Source organism: Thermobia domestica, chromosome 5 (assembly GCF_964235325.1).
Source record: "Thermobia domestica chromosome 5, izTheDome1.hap1.1, whole genome shotgun sequence".
NCBI classification, from domain to species: domain Eukaryota; kingdom Metazoa; phylum Arthropoda; class Insecta; order Zygentoma; family Lepismatidae; genus Thermobia; species Thermobia domestica.
In genome coordinates this window covers 89,146,428-89,164,419 of record NC_137458.1, presented here as the reverse complement: position 1 = coordinate 89,164,419, position 17,992 = coordinate 89,146,428, and the positions used below count along the sequence as shown (strand labels likewise).

The 17,992-nt window shown below is 36.6% G+C and overlaps 1 protein-coding gene and 1 long non-coding RNA gene across 4 annotated transcripts in view; both read right to left on the bottom strand.

Moving 5' to 3' along the window:
* Positions 1-1,938: 1,938 nt before the first annotated feature.
* Positions 1,939-17,992, bottom strand: part of LOC145685994 (traB domain-containing protein) — a 55,573-nt gene continuing 39,519 nt past the window's right edge. For all 3 annotated transcript variants that reach the window (XM_081758808.1, XM_081758807.1, XM_081758806.1), the window contains exons 8-11: positions 16,598-16,703; positions 9,103-9,265; positions 5,053-5,110; positions 1,939-2,360 (exon numbers count right to left, since the gene is read on the bottom strand). In XM_081758808.1, the coding sequence (XP_081614934.1) occupies positions 5,105-5,110; positions 9,103-9,265; positions 16,598-16,703 (275 nt within the window). In that variant the 3' untranslated portion in view covers positions 1,939-2,360; positions 5,053-5,104. The remainder of the gene's footprint in view (positions 2,361-5,052; positions 5,111-9,102; positions 9,266-16,597; positions 16,704-17,992) is intronic.
* LOC145685995 (uncharacterized) lies at positions 7,842-9,087 on the bottom strand. Its single transcript, XR_014131504.1, has 2 exons — positions 8,827-9,087; positions 7,842-8,768 (listed from the first exon to the last, which is right to left on the bottom strand). It is a non-coding gene; the product is annotated as an uncharacterized LOC145685995 (long non-coding RNA).

Sequence of the window (17,992 nt, the reverse complement as noted above, 5' to 3'; positions counted from 1 at the left end):
TTTTCAATATATCCGTCAGAGCGTACGTTTGTCAGTATATCTGTCAAAGCGTACTTCCACATTCTTGTCATACTGTAGTTGTGCAATGATTTAGCAATAATCTTCCGGATACAAACTTGAATACCATTTTATACATATAATCAGTAGCGGATTCAGAAAAGTATTTTGGGAGGTGTTTCTCTGCTTAATGTTTGTTTTTTCTAAAATTTCCTAATTTTTATTTGTGAGTTTATGAGTACGAGCATAACTAATATTTCGTTTTGTTTGTATATTCAGCAATAACCTTCCTTATACAACATTGAAGACCATTTTATACTGATAATCAGTGGCGGATTTAGAAAAGTATTTTTGGAGGGTTTTTTCTTATTAATGTTTAGTTTTTCTAAAAATACCTAATTTTTATTTGAGAACAACTTGAAGTTTATGAATAAAGGCATATCAAATATTTCATTTGTTTTAGAAATTCTGTAATTTCGGGGTACAAGCTTCACCCGTAAAACATCCCCACCCTAACCCTCTTCGCAAATCCGTCACTGCTGGTAATTAGTAATAATGATTTAAAAACGATAAGAAAGGAAGTCGGCCAGAACTCTCAGTACACGCATTATCTCTACATTCACAGATACAATTAAGAAAAACTTTTGTCAAAATGGTCGAATGCGGGGTTGAATCCCGGACTTCCCGATAGAAGCGCAAAAGCTAACCACTCACTTATGGTTGTTGTGGTTTTGCTTAATCTCTCTCTCTACATAGCCTATGGAATCCGAAGGTTCAATGCAGCGTTCACCAAAGCTCTCCACTGACTTCAATCCTTAGCCAACTGGATCCAGTTTTTATTCTGTATTCCTATTTCTGCGAGATCCATTTTAATATTGTGTGATATTTTGAAGTAAAAATACTACATAGAATTTTGCTAGTTATTTGTGTCTTTTTTTTTTTAAAAAAAAGTACTTACTTTTGTGTATAAGAAGTTAAAAAAATTATTATATATATATTGGTTATTCCTTTGCAGTTCATAATGTAAATATGTTAAGAATTTTTAAAAAATCTTTTCGAATTCATGGTTAATTTAGAGGTTCTATATTATTATCTACGTCAACCACTAATTAAATGAGTTCTTGTGCTGTAGAGAAGCGAAACAAAACCTGCTTTATCAATTTAAAGCAAAATTTTGAAAAAAGCCCAAAATTTCCCAAGCAAAAAGCGAAGCAGAAAATTCCGTTTTTTTTTTTCAAAAAAGCCGGGTTTCTACCGAGCCCTTGCATCTCTACTTAATTCTAACGCATTTCGTTTTATCGCACATTGCGAAAAACTCGTGCCTCTACTCATGTTATTTGAGATATTTTCAATTCATAATCGTTAAAACAATTGTAACGATTGAAAAATTAATCGCTAATTTTTTTCTCCAAAACCATGTGAAATGATTATTATTCAAGGGTCTTTTGAGTCTTATTTTGAAAACTTCACGAGCGGTTCTACTACAGAAGTGGATTAACGCAGGTCGTTTTTGCCATACTGAACCCTGCGACCTCAATTTATCTTGAAGCTAATATCAATCTCCATTTTCATTAAAGATGGGTAAGCTACTGGCGGCAAAAGTATTCATTTGACGCTCTACTGTTTCAGAGCAACCAAAATTTTTGATGAGCAATTTATACTTTCTCTCCCGATACATGGATCGATTCCCAGCGGAGAGTATTTCAAGATATACAGTGGTTCAGAAACTACAACTGTCTGTTTCGCTCTATATAACCTCCTGCCTAAAAATGAAGTAAGTACAAATCAATATGATATACATCAATCTATTACGAAGTTCGGTTTTGTGTTAGTTTTATTATTATTATTATTATTATTATTATTATTATAACTGGATTCCTGTTAGAGCCTTTCTATTTCAAGTGTCCCCTCGGAATATATATTCAACACACAAAAAAGAGATTTTAATTAAAATAATGATTTATTACTTGCAATCAAACACTACTATAACACTGCTGAGAACTGTATTTTTGTCAACTTTACTACAAAGGAAAGTTCACAAAGTAGAAGACTTTGATACAATCTTTACAATATCCATAGCGTTATACTGTTTTTATTTTTCTTTAACTCAGCCCTTTGCACTGGTTCACTTGTATATTAGTTTGTAAAGTTATTAGTTTGCATTTCACCTTTTTTGACACTTATACAGTTGAATTCCTTTTACTTCAATATCTTCGTGGTATGAAAAAAGATTATATATATATACACACATAATGTATAGGTAAAAAAATTGTTTTCACAATCTCAAATATTACAAAATTCACATGATTAGATTATTTCGTCCTATCACCGTCTGTTCATATTCTCATTGGTACAACCTCCACCTAGAATAAATTGAAAGACACATTATTACTTTTGCATAGATTACAAAATACATGATGTTATAAATAATAATTTTGGTGACGTACATTATAAAAGTAAGCAAATTTTTTAAAAAGTGGAAAATTTCACACCTTCAAAGCCACCACCCCCAAACCCAAAGGGATATTTCTTAAGCCTCAAACGAAACATTGCATGTTTCATGAATTATGTATGTTTCGCGGTTTTTGAGAAAATCATCCGAGAAAATCTTACACCCCCAAGAGTCAATTTCCCCCTTGTGATTTTTTTAAATTAAAAATACCATATCGCAGGTTTCTTAATGGAATATTTATTTATGAAACATAAATGCAATTGCCTGAGTGTTTTCTGCAAAAATCGTCCAAGGAAATCTCACCTCCAAGAACAAACACCCCTTCTAGATTTTCCCAGAGAAACAACTTATACAATAACAGAGGATTATTAATGAAAAAATTATTTATCGAAAATCGTTCAAAACTAATTTCGAGAAAATTACTTTTATTTATTTTCATCTTTTAGTAAAGTATCCTTATTTTTCGGGGTAGAAAGAAAATTATCCCCCCCTCCCTTCCCTCAGGAGAATGGTATATAAACATTAAGCTTAAAATTTGGTCTCAACACATTAAGCGATATAGTGTTTACGCGAGTGTGCATTAGGACGAATGGATGGCTAGACATCGAAAGGTCACTTTTTTGGTATGTAGGGTCTGTAAAACGTGTAAATCTGTTACAATCTCAAATTTTTTCATGATCATCATGCTTTCTTCTCTCCTATTTTTTAAAGCATCTTCTACAAGTCTAATTAATATATACCTAGTTATATCATAAATACTGTCACAAGTTTGAATGTGAATAACAGAGCGAGTATTAAAACCAAGGCAATTTATTTTGGTCATGTTTTACATTGATATGTTGTACGCCTGACGCACGAATCAGTTTCCGAAATGTCCCCCCTTGGCCTTGATGCAGGCACGAAGTCTATCCGGCCATTGGTCAATGGCATTACGCACCACGTTCATGAGAAAATTGTTCACTGTTCGGGTCAAGGATAGTTTCAGACTGTCGAAAGATGGATGCCGTTTATGGCAGACCTTTGCCTGAAGGACTGCCCAAAGTTTGTAGTCCAACGGGTTAAGGTCCGGGCTGATAGAAGGCGAATCAGCGGTAGAAATGAAGTCGGGGACGTTCCGTGCCAGCCAGTCCTGGGTTGTTTTCGCTTTGTGGCCTCGAGCGGAATCCTGCTGGAAGGTCCACCTTTCTCCAGGGAACATGGTAGCAGACACTGGTTTCACTATAGGTGTTAGCACTGTGTCCTGGTACACCTTGGCAGATGTTTTAACACCTTGTTCGCAAAAATGCAGCTGGATTGTGCCTGAGTAGCTCACTCCCCACCAAACCATCATTGAGGCAGGATGATGTGCCCTCTAAACCTTTGGAGCTACTCTCTAAACCTTTGGCATACACACGGTCATTTTGGGCGTTGTAGGCCTGCTTAATTGTGAACACCTTTTCGTTAGTGAACAGAATCTTTCTGTGCATATTGTTGGCGTAACGCCGAAACAGTCTCTTTGATTTAAGGACCCTCTGCGACATTAATGTTTCGGTCAGAAAGTGACCAGTCCGCCTCTTATACGCCCGTAGATGTAGGTCACTCCTGAGCACACGAGACATGGAATTTCTGCTGATGTTCATCTCAGCAGCCATCACACTTTGTGTTCGAACAGGATTTCTTCGATTGCTTGCTGCGACTGCTTTCTGGATCTGCGAGGTTCATACCATTCGTGGTCTGCTACTTCTTGCGCGGTCAGCTGCCGTTTCAGTCTCGGTGTATCGCTGTATGGTTCGATACACGAATCTCCTGTTGATTTGTAGGGGTTTCAGGAGGTTGAAAATCTCACCTGCTGTCTTCCCGACCTTGTGTAGTGCAATTACTGCTACACGATTTTTGTAATCGCCCCACTCCATCAGAATTCTGTACAATTGATGAATCGAAAATGTGTACTGTTTCTGCACGACAATGCCAAGCCAAATGTAGCAAAGAGGACCTGGGAGAGCCTACAGCAACTTGGCTGGAGATACTGTGCCATGCATAATATTCACCGGGGAACGCGACAACAGATTACCACCTGTTTCATTCCCTCGACAACCACCTCTGTCGCACATGAGGAAGACCTGCAGAATGCACTCACGGACTTCTGTGCATCCACGACCACCGAGTTTTATCACCAGGATATTGTGCAGTGCAGGAACGCTGGCAAAAGATGTTGAAAGCTCATGGAAATTACTTTGAACCCTAAAGGTGCGTACTGTCCACTGTATACTCCTTGTTTATCACTGTTGTATAACGGCAAGAACTTTCTTTAGTTACTTTGTATGACTTGGGGCCAACAGATTATTAGAAGACTAGTTTTAAAAGGCTTTACTGAAGATTTTCAGAACTCTGTGTTCCTGAGATAATGCATGTAATTTAATTGTACTTGCTCTCGTTTTGATGGAATAATATTTACAAGTAAATAAAATTAATCTCTCAACTATCACCAGCATTTATTCCTATATCGTAAGATATTTCAGATATATGACAATGTGATTAAATGAAAATAGATAGAAAATGAGATACTACACGAATGTATGCACTTTCAAACATATTCAATATGTAAACAAACAAAATCAATTTACCTGAGGGTGCTGATCTTCAAAACATCCATACAAAATATTCAACAGTGAACTTTCAAACCTGAAAAATATTTAGAAAGTTAGAACAAATAAAATAATCTAGTATCAACAAGTACGTCACCAAAAATTCTTTAAAGGTAGTCTTCAAACAAATAACAAACATCACGATTTCCTACAACAAGATTGTTATTACAATTAAGTTGACTGTTACTATAATCAGTAGAAAACTGAATCATTATTTAACTACGATAATTTAACATTCAAATAATAGTGGGCGTTAATTATTATATAGGAAAGTATTTTCAAGAATCTATGACGAACATAATCAGTGTAACGCATGGCATGCTAGGAAATTCTACCATCTACCATACCAAGAACCTGAAATTCTGATAGCGAAAATCTGCAATCCAATAAGCATAATAAAGTTGTTCCTACTGTCGGTATTTCTATTAAATATCATTCCTCGCCTTTCTACACTACCATTTCCAGGTCCTATCTTATATTTCGAAGTTGCGAAATACTTCATAACAATTATCCGTTCACCGCCTAATATCATCCTATTCTCCTAGTTGTAATATCCTCATACACCAATGTTCTACACGGTGTCCGAAAAGTCTCTCATCCGTGGCAAAGAGGCAATATCACATTCTTTATTCAATGTGCTCTCCGCTGAGTTCCGCACATGTTTGCAGGTAGAATCGCAAATTGTTAAGCACAAGGGGGACATAAGATGGGCCAAATGCTTTGTATACATCCTTAATTGTTTTGAATTTCTCCAGGAATAGCCCAACGCTGGTGTCGGATACTGGGTATTGTTCGGACTGTGTCGACTGAATTCATGGGAACATCTTAGTATAGCCTTCCCGTCCACAAAGCAGTATTATTCCACATGTTCGTCATGTGACAGCATCATTCTATATAGCAAAAGAATGAGAAAAATAAATTTTTATCGTTTTTCGTATGGCGCTTCTTTTAAATATGTCCTGCGCTCGAAAATCAAGCGCATTTTTATTCCTCTTCCTCTTCGACATGAAAACAGCACTCAAATCAATGGACAGGAGATGAGAACATCCACAACTCCATCCCACGCCAACTATTTTCGCCTAGAGTACCAACTTCTTGCCTTTACATTACTAAAACCTTTTATGACTACGTTTCATAGATAATGAATTTATTATTCTGGACCCATGAATAGCCTACAATGGAACAATCTTGATAATAAATATCTTCCGCATCAAATGCCCGTAATTTTTCTCTATCCGCGCTCACTTCATGGATGTGAATGTCAATTCACGAACGACATCCTTAACGCAACATGCACACCAAACCCACCACCAGAACGCTTCACCTTTATTTCAAAGGAGTTCAATTCACCATACGAAAAGCTCCCTACTGATGATAGTTTAAAGAAAACGACTTACAAAACTTACAACCCACGGAAGGTGGAATAAAGGAACTTGGTTATGGAATCACGTACACATAGTAACTAAAGGATAAAGTAGTACCAAAGTAAAGTAGAATAAAACAGAAACAGGTAAGGATCAAGAGCGATAATGGCTGTTATGAAAAGCAAGAAAGAAATTCTGAAGAGCAGTAAGAAAGGCAATGTCACAAGCTTGAGAGGAAGTATATTAAAGACTTTATGCGAGTAAGATTGAGAGAAAACTGCTCCTGACAACCAGAGTAACAAGTAAGGCAGCAAATGATATCAGCTATATTGTAGAGAAATAAAAAATGAAACAGTATAAGTGCTACTAGAAGAAAATAAAATCAAGAAGAGATGGAAAATTACTATAAATAGCTACTAAATTAATGCAATCCTAGGGTGATTTTTAAGAACAGTGTACCAAACCAAGAAGTTAAAACACAAGACGAAATAGTAACACGTACTGAATACGTTTACAAATGACTTCGGCAAGAACATATCTGTTTGATTGAGAGAAACATGAGTTTACTTCAGGATGTGTCAAAGACAGGCCACATAGTGAGCGTAAGAAGACGCGTTAGAAAATATGTGCTGATTCTCTCGGTCAATTGCAATGTCTACAGCTACTGTGTGCGCAAGGAAAGGTGGCTTCTAACAGTTGGGTAGAGCACGTGAAGTATTGGTGGCGGTGTTGTCAGAGGCTCCGCAACAGACAGCAACTCTGGCAACAAACATAAGACGTTTAACAAGTCGTCTCAACTACCGGCAACAGCGCGGTCAGTGACCTTCGTTGCCTAGAAACAGCGTGAAAGAATACTGCTGTGATTCGCGAACAATCCTCCCTTTCGTTTTGATTACAACATGTGCAGCTATCTGTCAGAGGCCACCTTTCAGCAACTTGATAACAAATCACTTCCCAAAGAGCAGTTGAATTAAATATACCGCAGTCTACAATGCTTGACCACATTAAAAACATTTGTATTAAGATTGGTATTTACGAATGAATTATTTGACAACGTCATGAAACAGTGTGTTGCAGCTTGCTGTGCTTTGTTGGCAGAATTTCTTAATGCTGTGTCTCACTTACAAACCGATGTTATGATTTATGTTATTCCTCATCCTAACATAAATCATAACTGTTTACGTCCTATTGATGTTTTACCCCGAACCCTTCTCTCATTTACACTTTCCCAAATTTTTCATTCTGTAATTAGTCTTTCAGTTCCATTTTTTAAGAATTCTTTCCTTCACATTCCTCTTCTGTCAAACATTCTCACGCTTCCAGAGATTTCATTCGGGAATTGTATAGGGTGTCCGAGAAGTCCTCATGGTTTGGTTACCACAGAGAGCAAAGTCAGTATATACATTTCTTTTTTTTTTACTTTAGTACATAGTATTGTTGAGGACATACATACAAACTATGTATCCAGTGGATTTGTATACCGGTACTCTCATTATCATGCTGTATACACAGATGTGTGCGTTTCCATGCCCTCCTTGAAAGGTTGCAGAGCATCTGAAGAGTTATCGCTCCAACTCCTGCACATTGTGAAAATTTTCCTTAGACTAGAAAAACACATTCATCGGAAAATAATGTATAAGTCCTCAACAATACTATGTACTAGATAAATAAACTAAAAAATATATATATATATATATATACTGACTTTGTTCTCTGTGATAACCAAACCACGGGGACTTCTCAGACACCCTATACAACTTCCCGAATGAAATCTCTAGAAGCGTGAGAATGTCTGACAGAAGAGGGAATATGGAAGAAAGAATTCTTAAAAAATGGAGCTGAAAGACTAAATATACAATGAAAAATTTGGAAAAGTGTACAGAGGTTCGGGATGAAACATCAATAGGAGGTGAACAGTTATGACTTATGTTAGGACGAGAAATAACATGCAATTTTTGTAGTAAGGCATGTTACTGGAAAATACTGACAGAATAACTGTATTTAGTGTCCATTGACTTGGAAAAGGCTTATGGAGAATATCGCTTCAAGAGGTTTGGACAGATATGAAAAACAGAGTTGTTCCAAGAAAGTACGTGCGTCTCACTAAAAATATCTTTAAAAAACTAGGACAAATGTCATGAGTGGTGTAGGTTCAAGAACTGGATACTTGTCAGAGTTAATATACATCGAAGTGTTCCTTGCGTTCAAACAAATTCCACCTAGTAACAGACCTTCTATCTCAAGGCATTTCAGGCTTATTGGTTGGTGAATGCTTCTGCATATGATATTGTATTATGTGATACGAACAGAGTTTGAATAGTGGAAAGGAACCTTCGAAGACAAACAAGAATAAAAATTATTAGTAAGAGATCACAATATTGCACTGAACCTTCGAAGACAAACAAGAATAAAAATTATTAGTAAGAGATCACAATATTGCACTTTGAAGTGGAGCATACAGCAAAAGGTCAGAACCTAACATAAACAGATACACTTATGTATCTCGGCTAAACTCCAAGAATGGGAATTAGTATGCTGAAATAGGCAGTAGAATGGAGGTGAAATGGATGAACTTCAGGTGTTCTTAGAATCAAAATGATAACCGCTAAAATAAAACAAAAGGATACGAGATCAGTAAGACATTTATATATTTAATATTACGTACCTGTGCAACTCCAAGCATCGTTCTCACATATTTTATTGGGTCGGCTTGTGTAATACTTCGTGGTAATGGAAGAACTTTTATGCATCCCCATATAACTAGACCGAATATAGAAGTTTTAACCGTATACCGCAAAATACGACTTGCTGTCGACGGGGGAGGTATTCTAAGGGAAAAAAGAAAAAAATGGTAAGAAATGTACACATATATAGTTCTGAATTAGATTTAGCAGAACCTTGTTCGTTACTGAAACAAAAAATACAATTTTAAACAAATTCCAGTCAATCATAATTTTCTTATACTTTGTCCTAATGCATTTATAGTTTTTCACAAACATTAGAACAAAGTAAGTAAAATTATTATACTCCGCGTCACCCAAATTGGCGTATGGCATCAGCCAATAAGCTTGCAGTGTGATGTTACTAAATCTTCATGGAGGAACCTAATCATTCATAATTGATTTTGTTCGTATTTGTGGACAATTATGAATCATTAGATTCGTCAATGAAGGTTTGGTAACAGCGCACTGTGAACATATTGGGTGACGCGGAGTATAGCAGAATTCCTGTGTAGCATACTACAAGTCGACTTTCAAATTCTAAGATAATGGGATTTAAAATTACGGATTTTCTCAAAATTTCAAAATGCAACGAACTTATACTTCAAAAAAACGTACGCCTGCTACCACATATATATGTTATATGAAAATAAATTGCTTAGCAGAAAATACTGAATACATAATCACACTCACTTAAAAAGGTACACTGTCAGCGCTTTCGCTACATGCTGTATCAGTACATACTATATCAGATAGGGAGTAGAAGAAATGAAAAAAGGAACAGAAAAGTAGCTGTTAAATATCCAGATGGGCGCCACGTTTGAATTTAAGGTTACGTGATAGTGTTACCACGCTGGAAATAGATAAAGAGTTGAGCGGAAGAAGTTACAGGTAATAGGATAGATGGAAGTGTATAAGAAGAAGAGAACGATTTATGCGCTATAATTAAGGAAAAAAATGAAAAATAAATGCAGAAATCAAATCAATAATACGAGTAATAATTAAAAATAAATAAAAAATGGAAAAGAAAGCGCAATCAACAGATATACGAAAAACAATTTTAAAAAATCTACAATATATTAGCATGTAACGAAAAAAAAAAATCCAACGATGACACATTTACCAATCCACAGAACTTGAGCTAAATTCTAAAAGTAAATTTTTTCTGCCGCGAACTTCAAACGAACTAAAACTTCATGGTAGTTTCCACAGTGGTAATTCGCAGGTTTTCTGAAGTGAACATTATGACTTCAATTTGCCTTCCCTTTCTTATCAATGTTCCCCTCTTCAAAGGAGGTTTTTAAAGTTCCTTTGACGCGGGACAGGACGTTTGGGCGCCATCACTTGGGCGCGGACGTTTCGGCGCTGCTGTTTGGGCGCCGGACGTTTGGGCGCGAAGCCGCTTAGGCGCCAGACGTTTGGGCGCGAGATACATAGTAAAAATCACAATTTACGTAATATATAGTAAGCTAGGCACTGGAAACTAAGCGCGAATCAAGATATACACATTTCCTACACTTCTATCTTTTTCTCACCTCATTTATCTATCTATTTTCTATCTTATTTATTCATCTAAATTAAATAGTTTAATGCGTTTGTGGCATTTGTTGCCTAACCTCGTCATGGATTGATTTTTCGCTTGTTCACGATTCTTGTACTTCTGATCTAATGTTGATCTAATTTTTGTATAAGAAAGCTGGCAAATGAAGGAATCAGACGAACTGTTAATAATTTTCTTAATGTTAATATTGATTTAATTTTTGTATTTTTTATAAAAGTTAATAATTACATACTTATGAATATTAAAATTTGCTTTCTTTCGTATTGCGTTTGCCAAACTCTTCTCTTCCTTAAGTCCAGTAAAGAACTACCAATGAAAGATTTCCGCGCACTCGAGTTGAGAGAAGTGGCCCCGCGTAGCATAGTCGCTAACGCTCTCGCCTTCGGTGCGAGCGGTCCCGGGTTCGATTCTCGATAGGGGCACTCGGTCGAAAAAGTGTAACACGCTCTTTCAGGCCGCCCACCCTGAATGAGGTTTTCCTCATTCACACCAGGCAAATGCCGGGGTGGTACCTAATTTATAGGTCCAGGCCGCTTCCTTCCGTCCCCAATCCTTTCTTCCTTTCCTTTCCCCGGATAGTGTGCCCCCTCAAACGTGACGGGCTAAATGGCCTTACATGCCGAGAGCCCAGAAATCTAAAACTCCTAAATCCTAATCGAGTTGAGGGAAAGCTGTTAATACAGGGTGTCTAAGACACTGAGTTTGGGAACTGTAGTATACTGTATTTCTGGTATCACTTTTTTTTTTTTTTATTAACATTCCAATATAAAAATCAAAACTTAACACATTTTTTTTCGTCCCATTGTAAGCATTTAATCTGCACTAAACGAAGTGGCGAAAGGAAAAAAAGAACGATTTCAAAGTGAAACATAATAGTTAAGTGTACATATATTGGTCATTTAGCCACTAGAAATGTGTTTGACATTCACACTTATTGCATAACTACAGTAGAAGTGCTTTAATTTTTCTAATGGAATAGGTTCACTATGTACGTAATGCAGTCAATCATATCTAGTCTGGTCTACTTACCTTTGGCTTGAAAAGTTATCAAATAAAAAGCATACTTAACTTTGGTTGAAACTTAAATTCACAAAATTTAATTGTTAATTCAGTTTTTAGAATTTTCAAATTTCAGTATTTCTAGTATGTAAAACAAAATCCAATATAATTCAAGGACTTCCACTACAGTAGACCAGTGATTTATTTGTGGATTTTGTAGAAGGGGGAGAATGTTTATGCAAGATTGTGTTCCGTATAACAGAACAACTTTACAGTCGGGTTGGGACAACGTTATTTTTAAACTCATCTACTTTAAAATTATGGTACTAGTTTGATAGGCGGTCCCCAAGTTCTTCATTTTTTACCTTTTTAAAAACAATTTTATGATAAATACGAGTAGGTATGTTATATGAGATTTGGTTAGGTAAATTAGTTTACATGTGTTACCTTGCTACTTTTCGTCCTACTGCTGAAGACAAGTGTGCAGCATCCAGTAAAAGCCCTATAGTTACATTGCAATCTGCACAACTTGTCGTAACAAGTGTCACGCTCCTACGTAAAACAGTTTTGTTATGACAAATAATTCTTTAGTCCGTTCTAATTTGGTCTTTGAAAACCAAATTCCTCACCCGAACAATAAATATGATAAAAGGTAAGAGTTTACTTTGGGCAGAACAGTGATAGGTGCACATACCCTTGAACCTGATTTTATTAAACAGAAGGGGAAAGACAGTATTAAATGTCATTCGTCATATCATAAACGAGTTTTTGCACTTGCTCCTTCTACTTAATAAAATTAGATTCAGGGGTGTGTGACCCTAGCATTGTTCTGCTGAAAGTAAACTTCTGGTCAACAAAACATACTGGTATTAAAACGAATCCAGAATTGAACAAAGACTGTAATCTGGTCTCCGAAGAATCATGAGCATGTATTAAACAAATACCAATATGATGCTACCTAGGAAAAAAGTACCTTTTCTTTCACTTTTACTCTCGAAATTGAAACAGCCATTGTAGCCTACAATACTTACAGTTTTTACAACAAAATAACGAGAAAGGATTGACTGCCGATTTCACCTTGAGTTAAGCTGGAGCATGACTTACGGCGTGTTATCTAACACTGTCTTTAGAAATTAACAATATTTTCACAACGTATCTCACTTTAGAATAGTGAAGCAATAGGAGGTTAGTTTACATCGGATACCGTCTTTTTTAGTTGGTTTGTCGGTAGCAATATAATGTCCATTTTTTATCCAGCTGAAGGCATACTTTTCTGCATTGAAAGATGTCATGTCTGGCCCATTAACGTTTATGAAAAGAAGAGATTTTAGGGTATTTACAGATAAATGGTTTCTAGCGTCAGTATGCTGTAAGTTTAAGTTGGAAAAGCCTCTCTTACACTCTGCAGAAGAAACTGAAAGCAATTCTATGAACAATTCTTCAGAAAGCAATTTTATAAACATGACAAACATAGCTCGCGACAATAAACATACTGAAAAAAAAAAAAAATAAATAAAGAATCGCTACTAAAACATGAAGTTGAATCATTGCACTTCAAAAGAGTTTATAGCTTAAGAAACGGGGAAAATATCTTCCCAGGCTGGGAAGGCTGAATTAAACCTAGAGACAGGGAATCAAAATTTAGAAGGGGGTAAATTCCCAGGCTTCCCTGGCTACAAATAAATCCCTGCAGTAGACACCTTGTGACATCTTGATTCGAATTAATTTAACTCGCGCCCAAACGTCCAGTGCCGCTTTGACGCGCCGAAGAGGTTTCTCGAGTAAGAAATAGGGCCGCGGTGGCTCAGTGGTAGTTCGTTCACCTCTGGTGCATAGGGTCCCTGGTTCGATCCCAGCTCGCGCCAAGTGAACTTTGTGGTGGACGAACACCCTGTGCGTGGGTTTTCTCGGGGTTCTCCCATTTCCTCCCACTTTAATCATTGCACTATTCCATTCTTTTCCCATCACCATCGTCTCCTTTAGCCTACCCAGCATAACCGTGGAACGTAAAACTTAAAGATTTCATTTCATTTCATTTTTAGAACAAGAAATGTTTCTGGTAATTATATCCTGTATTGTTAACAGGAGGTTGTTTGAGGGTTACTCCCTAAGTTGTGTATGTTTCTGTGCAGTGAACCGATCATGTTTTGAAACCTTGTTTACAATCTTAAACTACAACCAAAGAATAGAACAGAGGAAGTAATGTAAAGTGTGTTTCGAGTGAAGTATAATTCAAATCTCATTGCCGCTTGCTAAAAAAATAAAACGATATGACAAGAATAAAACGTGTCGAATTCAATGAATATGAGGGTGTCTACTATATTCTCAATGCTATATATTCCGCCTCTCAGATCTTAATATTCTTATACCGGCCGTTCTCTTGCTTTATCAGACAGTCAGAGAGAAACAATTCAAGTTTACAAGGAAAAGCTTCGTTCTTACTTTGTATTCTTCTTAAGCTGACAGTTTCAGAAGAGGCAAGTATGACATAAATTTAGTTTTTCTAATGTTTTCTTTAAACATTCGGAAGGCAAACTGCTGAGTTGACCGATGGATAGCATGCTTACTTTTTTGTTCAGTAGACGCAGGTTGAATACCCGGCAAGAATACTTAGAAAGAAATGGCTAGAAACTAGCTTCAAACTGCATATGTCTCTTCAAAGCGTAGCTGCTTAATATGCATCATAAATAATACAAGCAGTAAAGAATATTGTAAATCTAAAAAGTGAACAATGCAGTACGTACCTCTAAAATGTTTTTAAGTAAATCAGTACGCTGTTCTCGGTTTCTCTTAGTACAGTTTTTGACGTCATAATTGCAGTTATTCACATTTTTGTATCTCGGATACGGGGATTATTTGATGAGGCCACGGCAGAGGTGCTCACAGGCAGGTTTTACGATGAAGATTGCGCCCATCAGAGTATTATGTACAAGGCAAAAGCACGAAGCGCTTCACAAAGTGGGTCCGACAATGAAAGAAGCTTTACCGATAAGGTTTATAGTGGTTGTGGGCTACTGTCATGGAGGCAAACTGAAGATTCGCAGTACCACCAGCACGAGATCCTGAGGCCGATATACAAGCAGGAGTTACCAGTAATGTACGAAAACGAGATCAATATGGTCTGCATTTATCACGACAAAGCTTCATCACATACCTCAAGATCGTTCCCCGCATTCTACCTGCATATGAAGAGGCTCTTGGAATACAAGCCAAACCTTTTAGTGAGAGACCTGTGAAGTATCCAGACTAGCCTTCAATGGGTTTTGGTGGATTTGAACTGCTTAAAAGGGCTATGGGTAAGAGGCGTTATAAATGTGAGTAGATTCTGGAAAGATATTAAAGAGAAATGGAAAAAGATGCTCCAGTAGTCTTCAACGGAGCCTTCTGCAATGAAAACTACGTTGTTGGGGCGTCGTTCGAAACGAAGGAAGACACATCGAGCATTGTCGCACCTGGACCATCGATTTGCCTATCTGGCAAGTACAATTTGGTCACATATAGGTGGAACAGTTTCTGTACACAGAATTGTGACTAATTTTCCTTCACAAGTTCGAACTTGAATATTCTGCACTACGATAAAATATCAGCAGTGCATTTAGGCAATGAATGTGAATGAAGTTTGTACCGGTGACACAATATTGAAAAACAAGAACCGCTGCCACCGACCAATGGTATGTTCTGATGAGCACCTCAGAAACATCATGCAAGCGAATATTCGGAAAAGTGTTCCTTCAATTGCTCAGTTACCACACACACTACTATCGTTCTGCAGCTCTGCGCAATTGGCGAGACGAAGAAGTTAGACTCATGGGTGTCATATGAGTTGATACAGGCCAACAAGAGTCGACACAGGCTTGTCTGGAGATGTACAATCCTGTGAACGTAAGGAATAACCTAAGTTCCCCTGCAACAATCGCAAGCGATTAGGAAGTCGAATCGAAATCAACATTCAGAATAGTTGCCAAAACCATCTCGCCAACTGAAGATGATGTCGCTGGTATTGTATGGGATGACAAACTATCATGTCTTTCCATCGAGGTGAAACTATCATTGCAGGTCTTTATAAGATGAACTCCATTAAATGCACATCTACAGTACACTTCTGACGTCTTTCCCATTAACTATCATCTCTTCCAGCATCTCAATCACTTCTTCTTAGGGAAGAATTTCCCTGTGACTGAGCGCTGCAATATGCGGTTTCAGACTCCTTCGCATAGCAAATTCCAAGGACTTATTTCTCAAAACTACTAGTGTAAAACTTTTCAAATAAAATACTTTACAACAATTTTATATGGCATAAAATCACGACAAATTAGAGGTATAAGAATTAGTATTTAGAATTGGCTTCTGCTATTATTCTAGTATTTCTAATTCACGATGTTGGACTAGTAAAAAACATATTACAAGACTAGTAGTTTTGACAAATAGGTCCCAAACATCCAACTGTTGGCTAAGAGATGGCAAAAGGTTTGTGGATGCTGTCTGAGATTACTTTAAGTAGGTATTACATTCGTTACTGATTTTTTGAAAGTGACACTGCAATCGTACCAACTTATTTTGAAACCGAAGGTATATCATGTATCACTAATAGTAGGAGCAAAGAATGAAAATAGAATGGACAGCTTTATATAGAGAAGCACCATTACACATAGATCTAAAAATGAGATATCTGCAAACGCAAGTGATTAAAATTTGAAAATGCATATTAGCATTCGCTTTTCTTCTTCGTTTATTATTATTTTGAATTTTTTACGTAAAATCGACCGTATATCACGCAATAGTGATTTCCCAGTTTTTGTGGATTGTTTTTTTTTCTGTATAACGTTATCCAAATAACAATCAAAAATTTGCAATTAATTCTTCCTATCAAGCATACGTACTTCATAATTTCTGGGATATCTTGTTCAGATATTTTGCCCCAATGTTGAATAATACCAGGCACATGGCCTATGCCAACCACTCCCACAACTGCTGGAGGACGAGGACCTGAAATTAAACAGAATCAAAAACGATTATTAACATGAAAAACACTGAAAACAAAAGTTAACATGCACACGTAATGAACTTTCTGTAAAAGATAAAATTATTTAATGCTTAACATTCTCAATTTCAATATTCTGTATACAAAGTTCCAAGATCATATGCAAGCCATCATCTGATACTATAAATAACAACAGATAGGTAGATAAGATTATGGGGTGAAATAGCATAACTTGCTTTACTATGAGAAAAAGAAGAGAAATGAGTACAATAAGGTGATTATGTTCTTTCTTGTGCCCGGCTACCAGACTCCCAATAATCCTAGTTGTCAGTACACGGTTCATGATAAGATAATTATATTTGATGAGAGTGTCGATTCATACCAGGCCTTTAACTTGGCTCGTTTGCATATACAAGATGCGATCGAAAATATCGAATCTTTTTTCCTACGTAAACAAGTGCTGTCTGAAGTGTACGAGACACTCATGTGCATGTGTTTGCTTGCTCACTAGACGAGTAAAACTGCTGTTGAACCTAGAAGTAATTGTAATAAAAGGTATTTTTATTGTTTCTGGTCCTATTGAATGCCCTGAATAACATATTAAAAGTCTACCAAAATCTGACTACAGGAAAGCCGCCATTTTGGGCCGCCATCTTGGATATTTTCATAAACCATTTTGATAAACTTTTCTTGTAATATCTTCGCAACGAATCAAGCTAGACTTGGTTCTTGTCCCAAATCGAAACTAATAAACAATACAATCACCAAAATGTACAATTGGTATAATTGTATGCAGAATTATTTAAATATGGTAAATGCTAAGTTAAAAGCGTTGTTGAGTTCGTCTTATTTTCTCACTTTCATGGCTAATAACTATGAAATCCTCAGAGATACTGGAAAATACCCGGATATAAAATTAATAGATCCCGTCTTACCTTTCCACCTACACCAAAACTGTTTATCTATGTCTAAAAGTAAGGGAGCTGCGTGGTTTTATGTGATGCAGGGTGTTGTATTTTGAGTCACTCATATATGCAATTTCAGGTACTGTGGTTAGACATCAAAACAAGACGGAAGTTGGCAGAAACAACAAATGACATTTTGGATTGCTGGGTAAAAAAGTAACTATCATTTTTGCTTCCATAAAGCCGATTTTCATCAAGTCCTTCATCATTTTCACTTTCATCATTCCCATCACTCATCACCGCTCAAAGGCAATGGACTGCGGTTTATAAAATACAAACTAATCAGAGGTGTGGAATACCATGATTCAACCGATATATTGTGGAACATT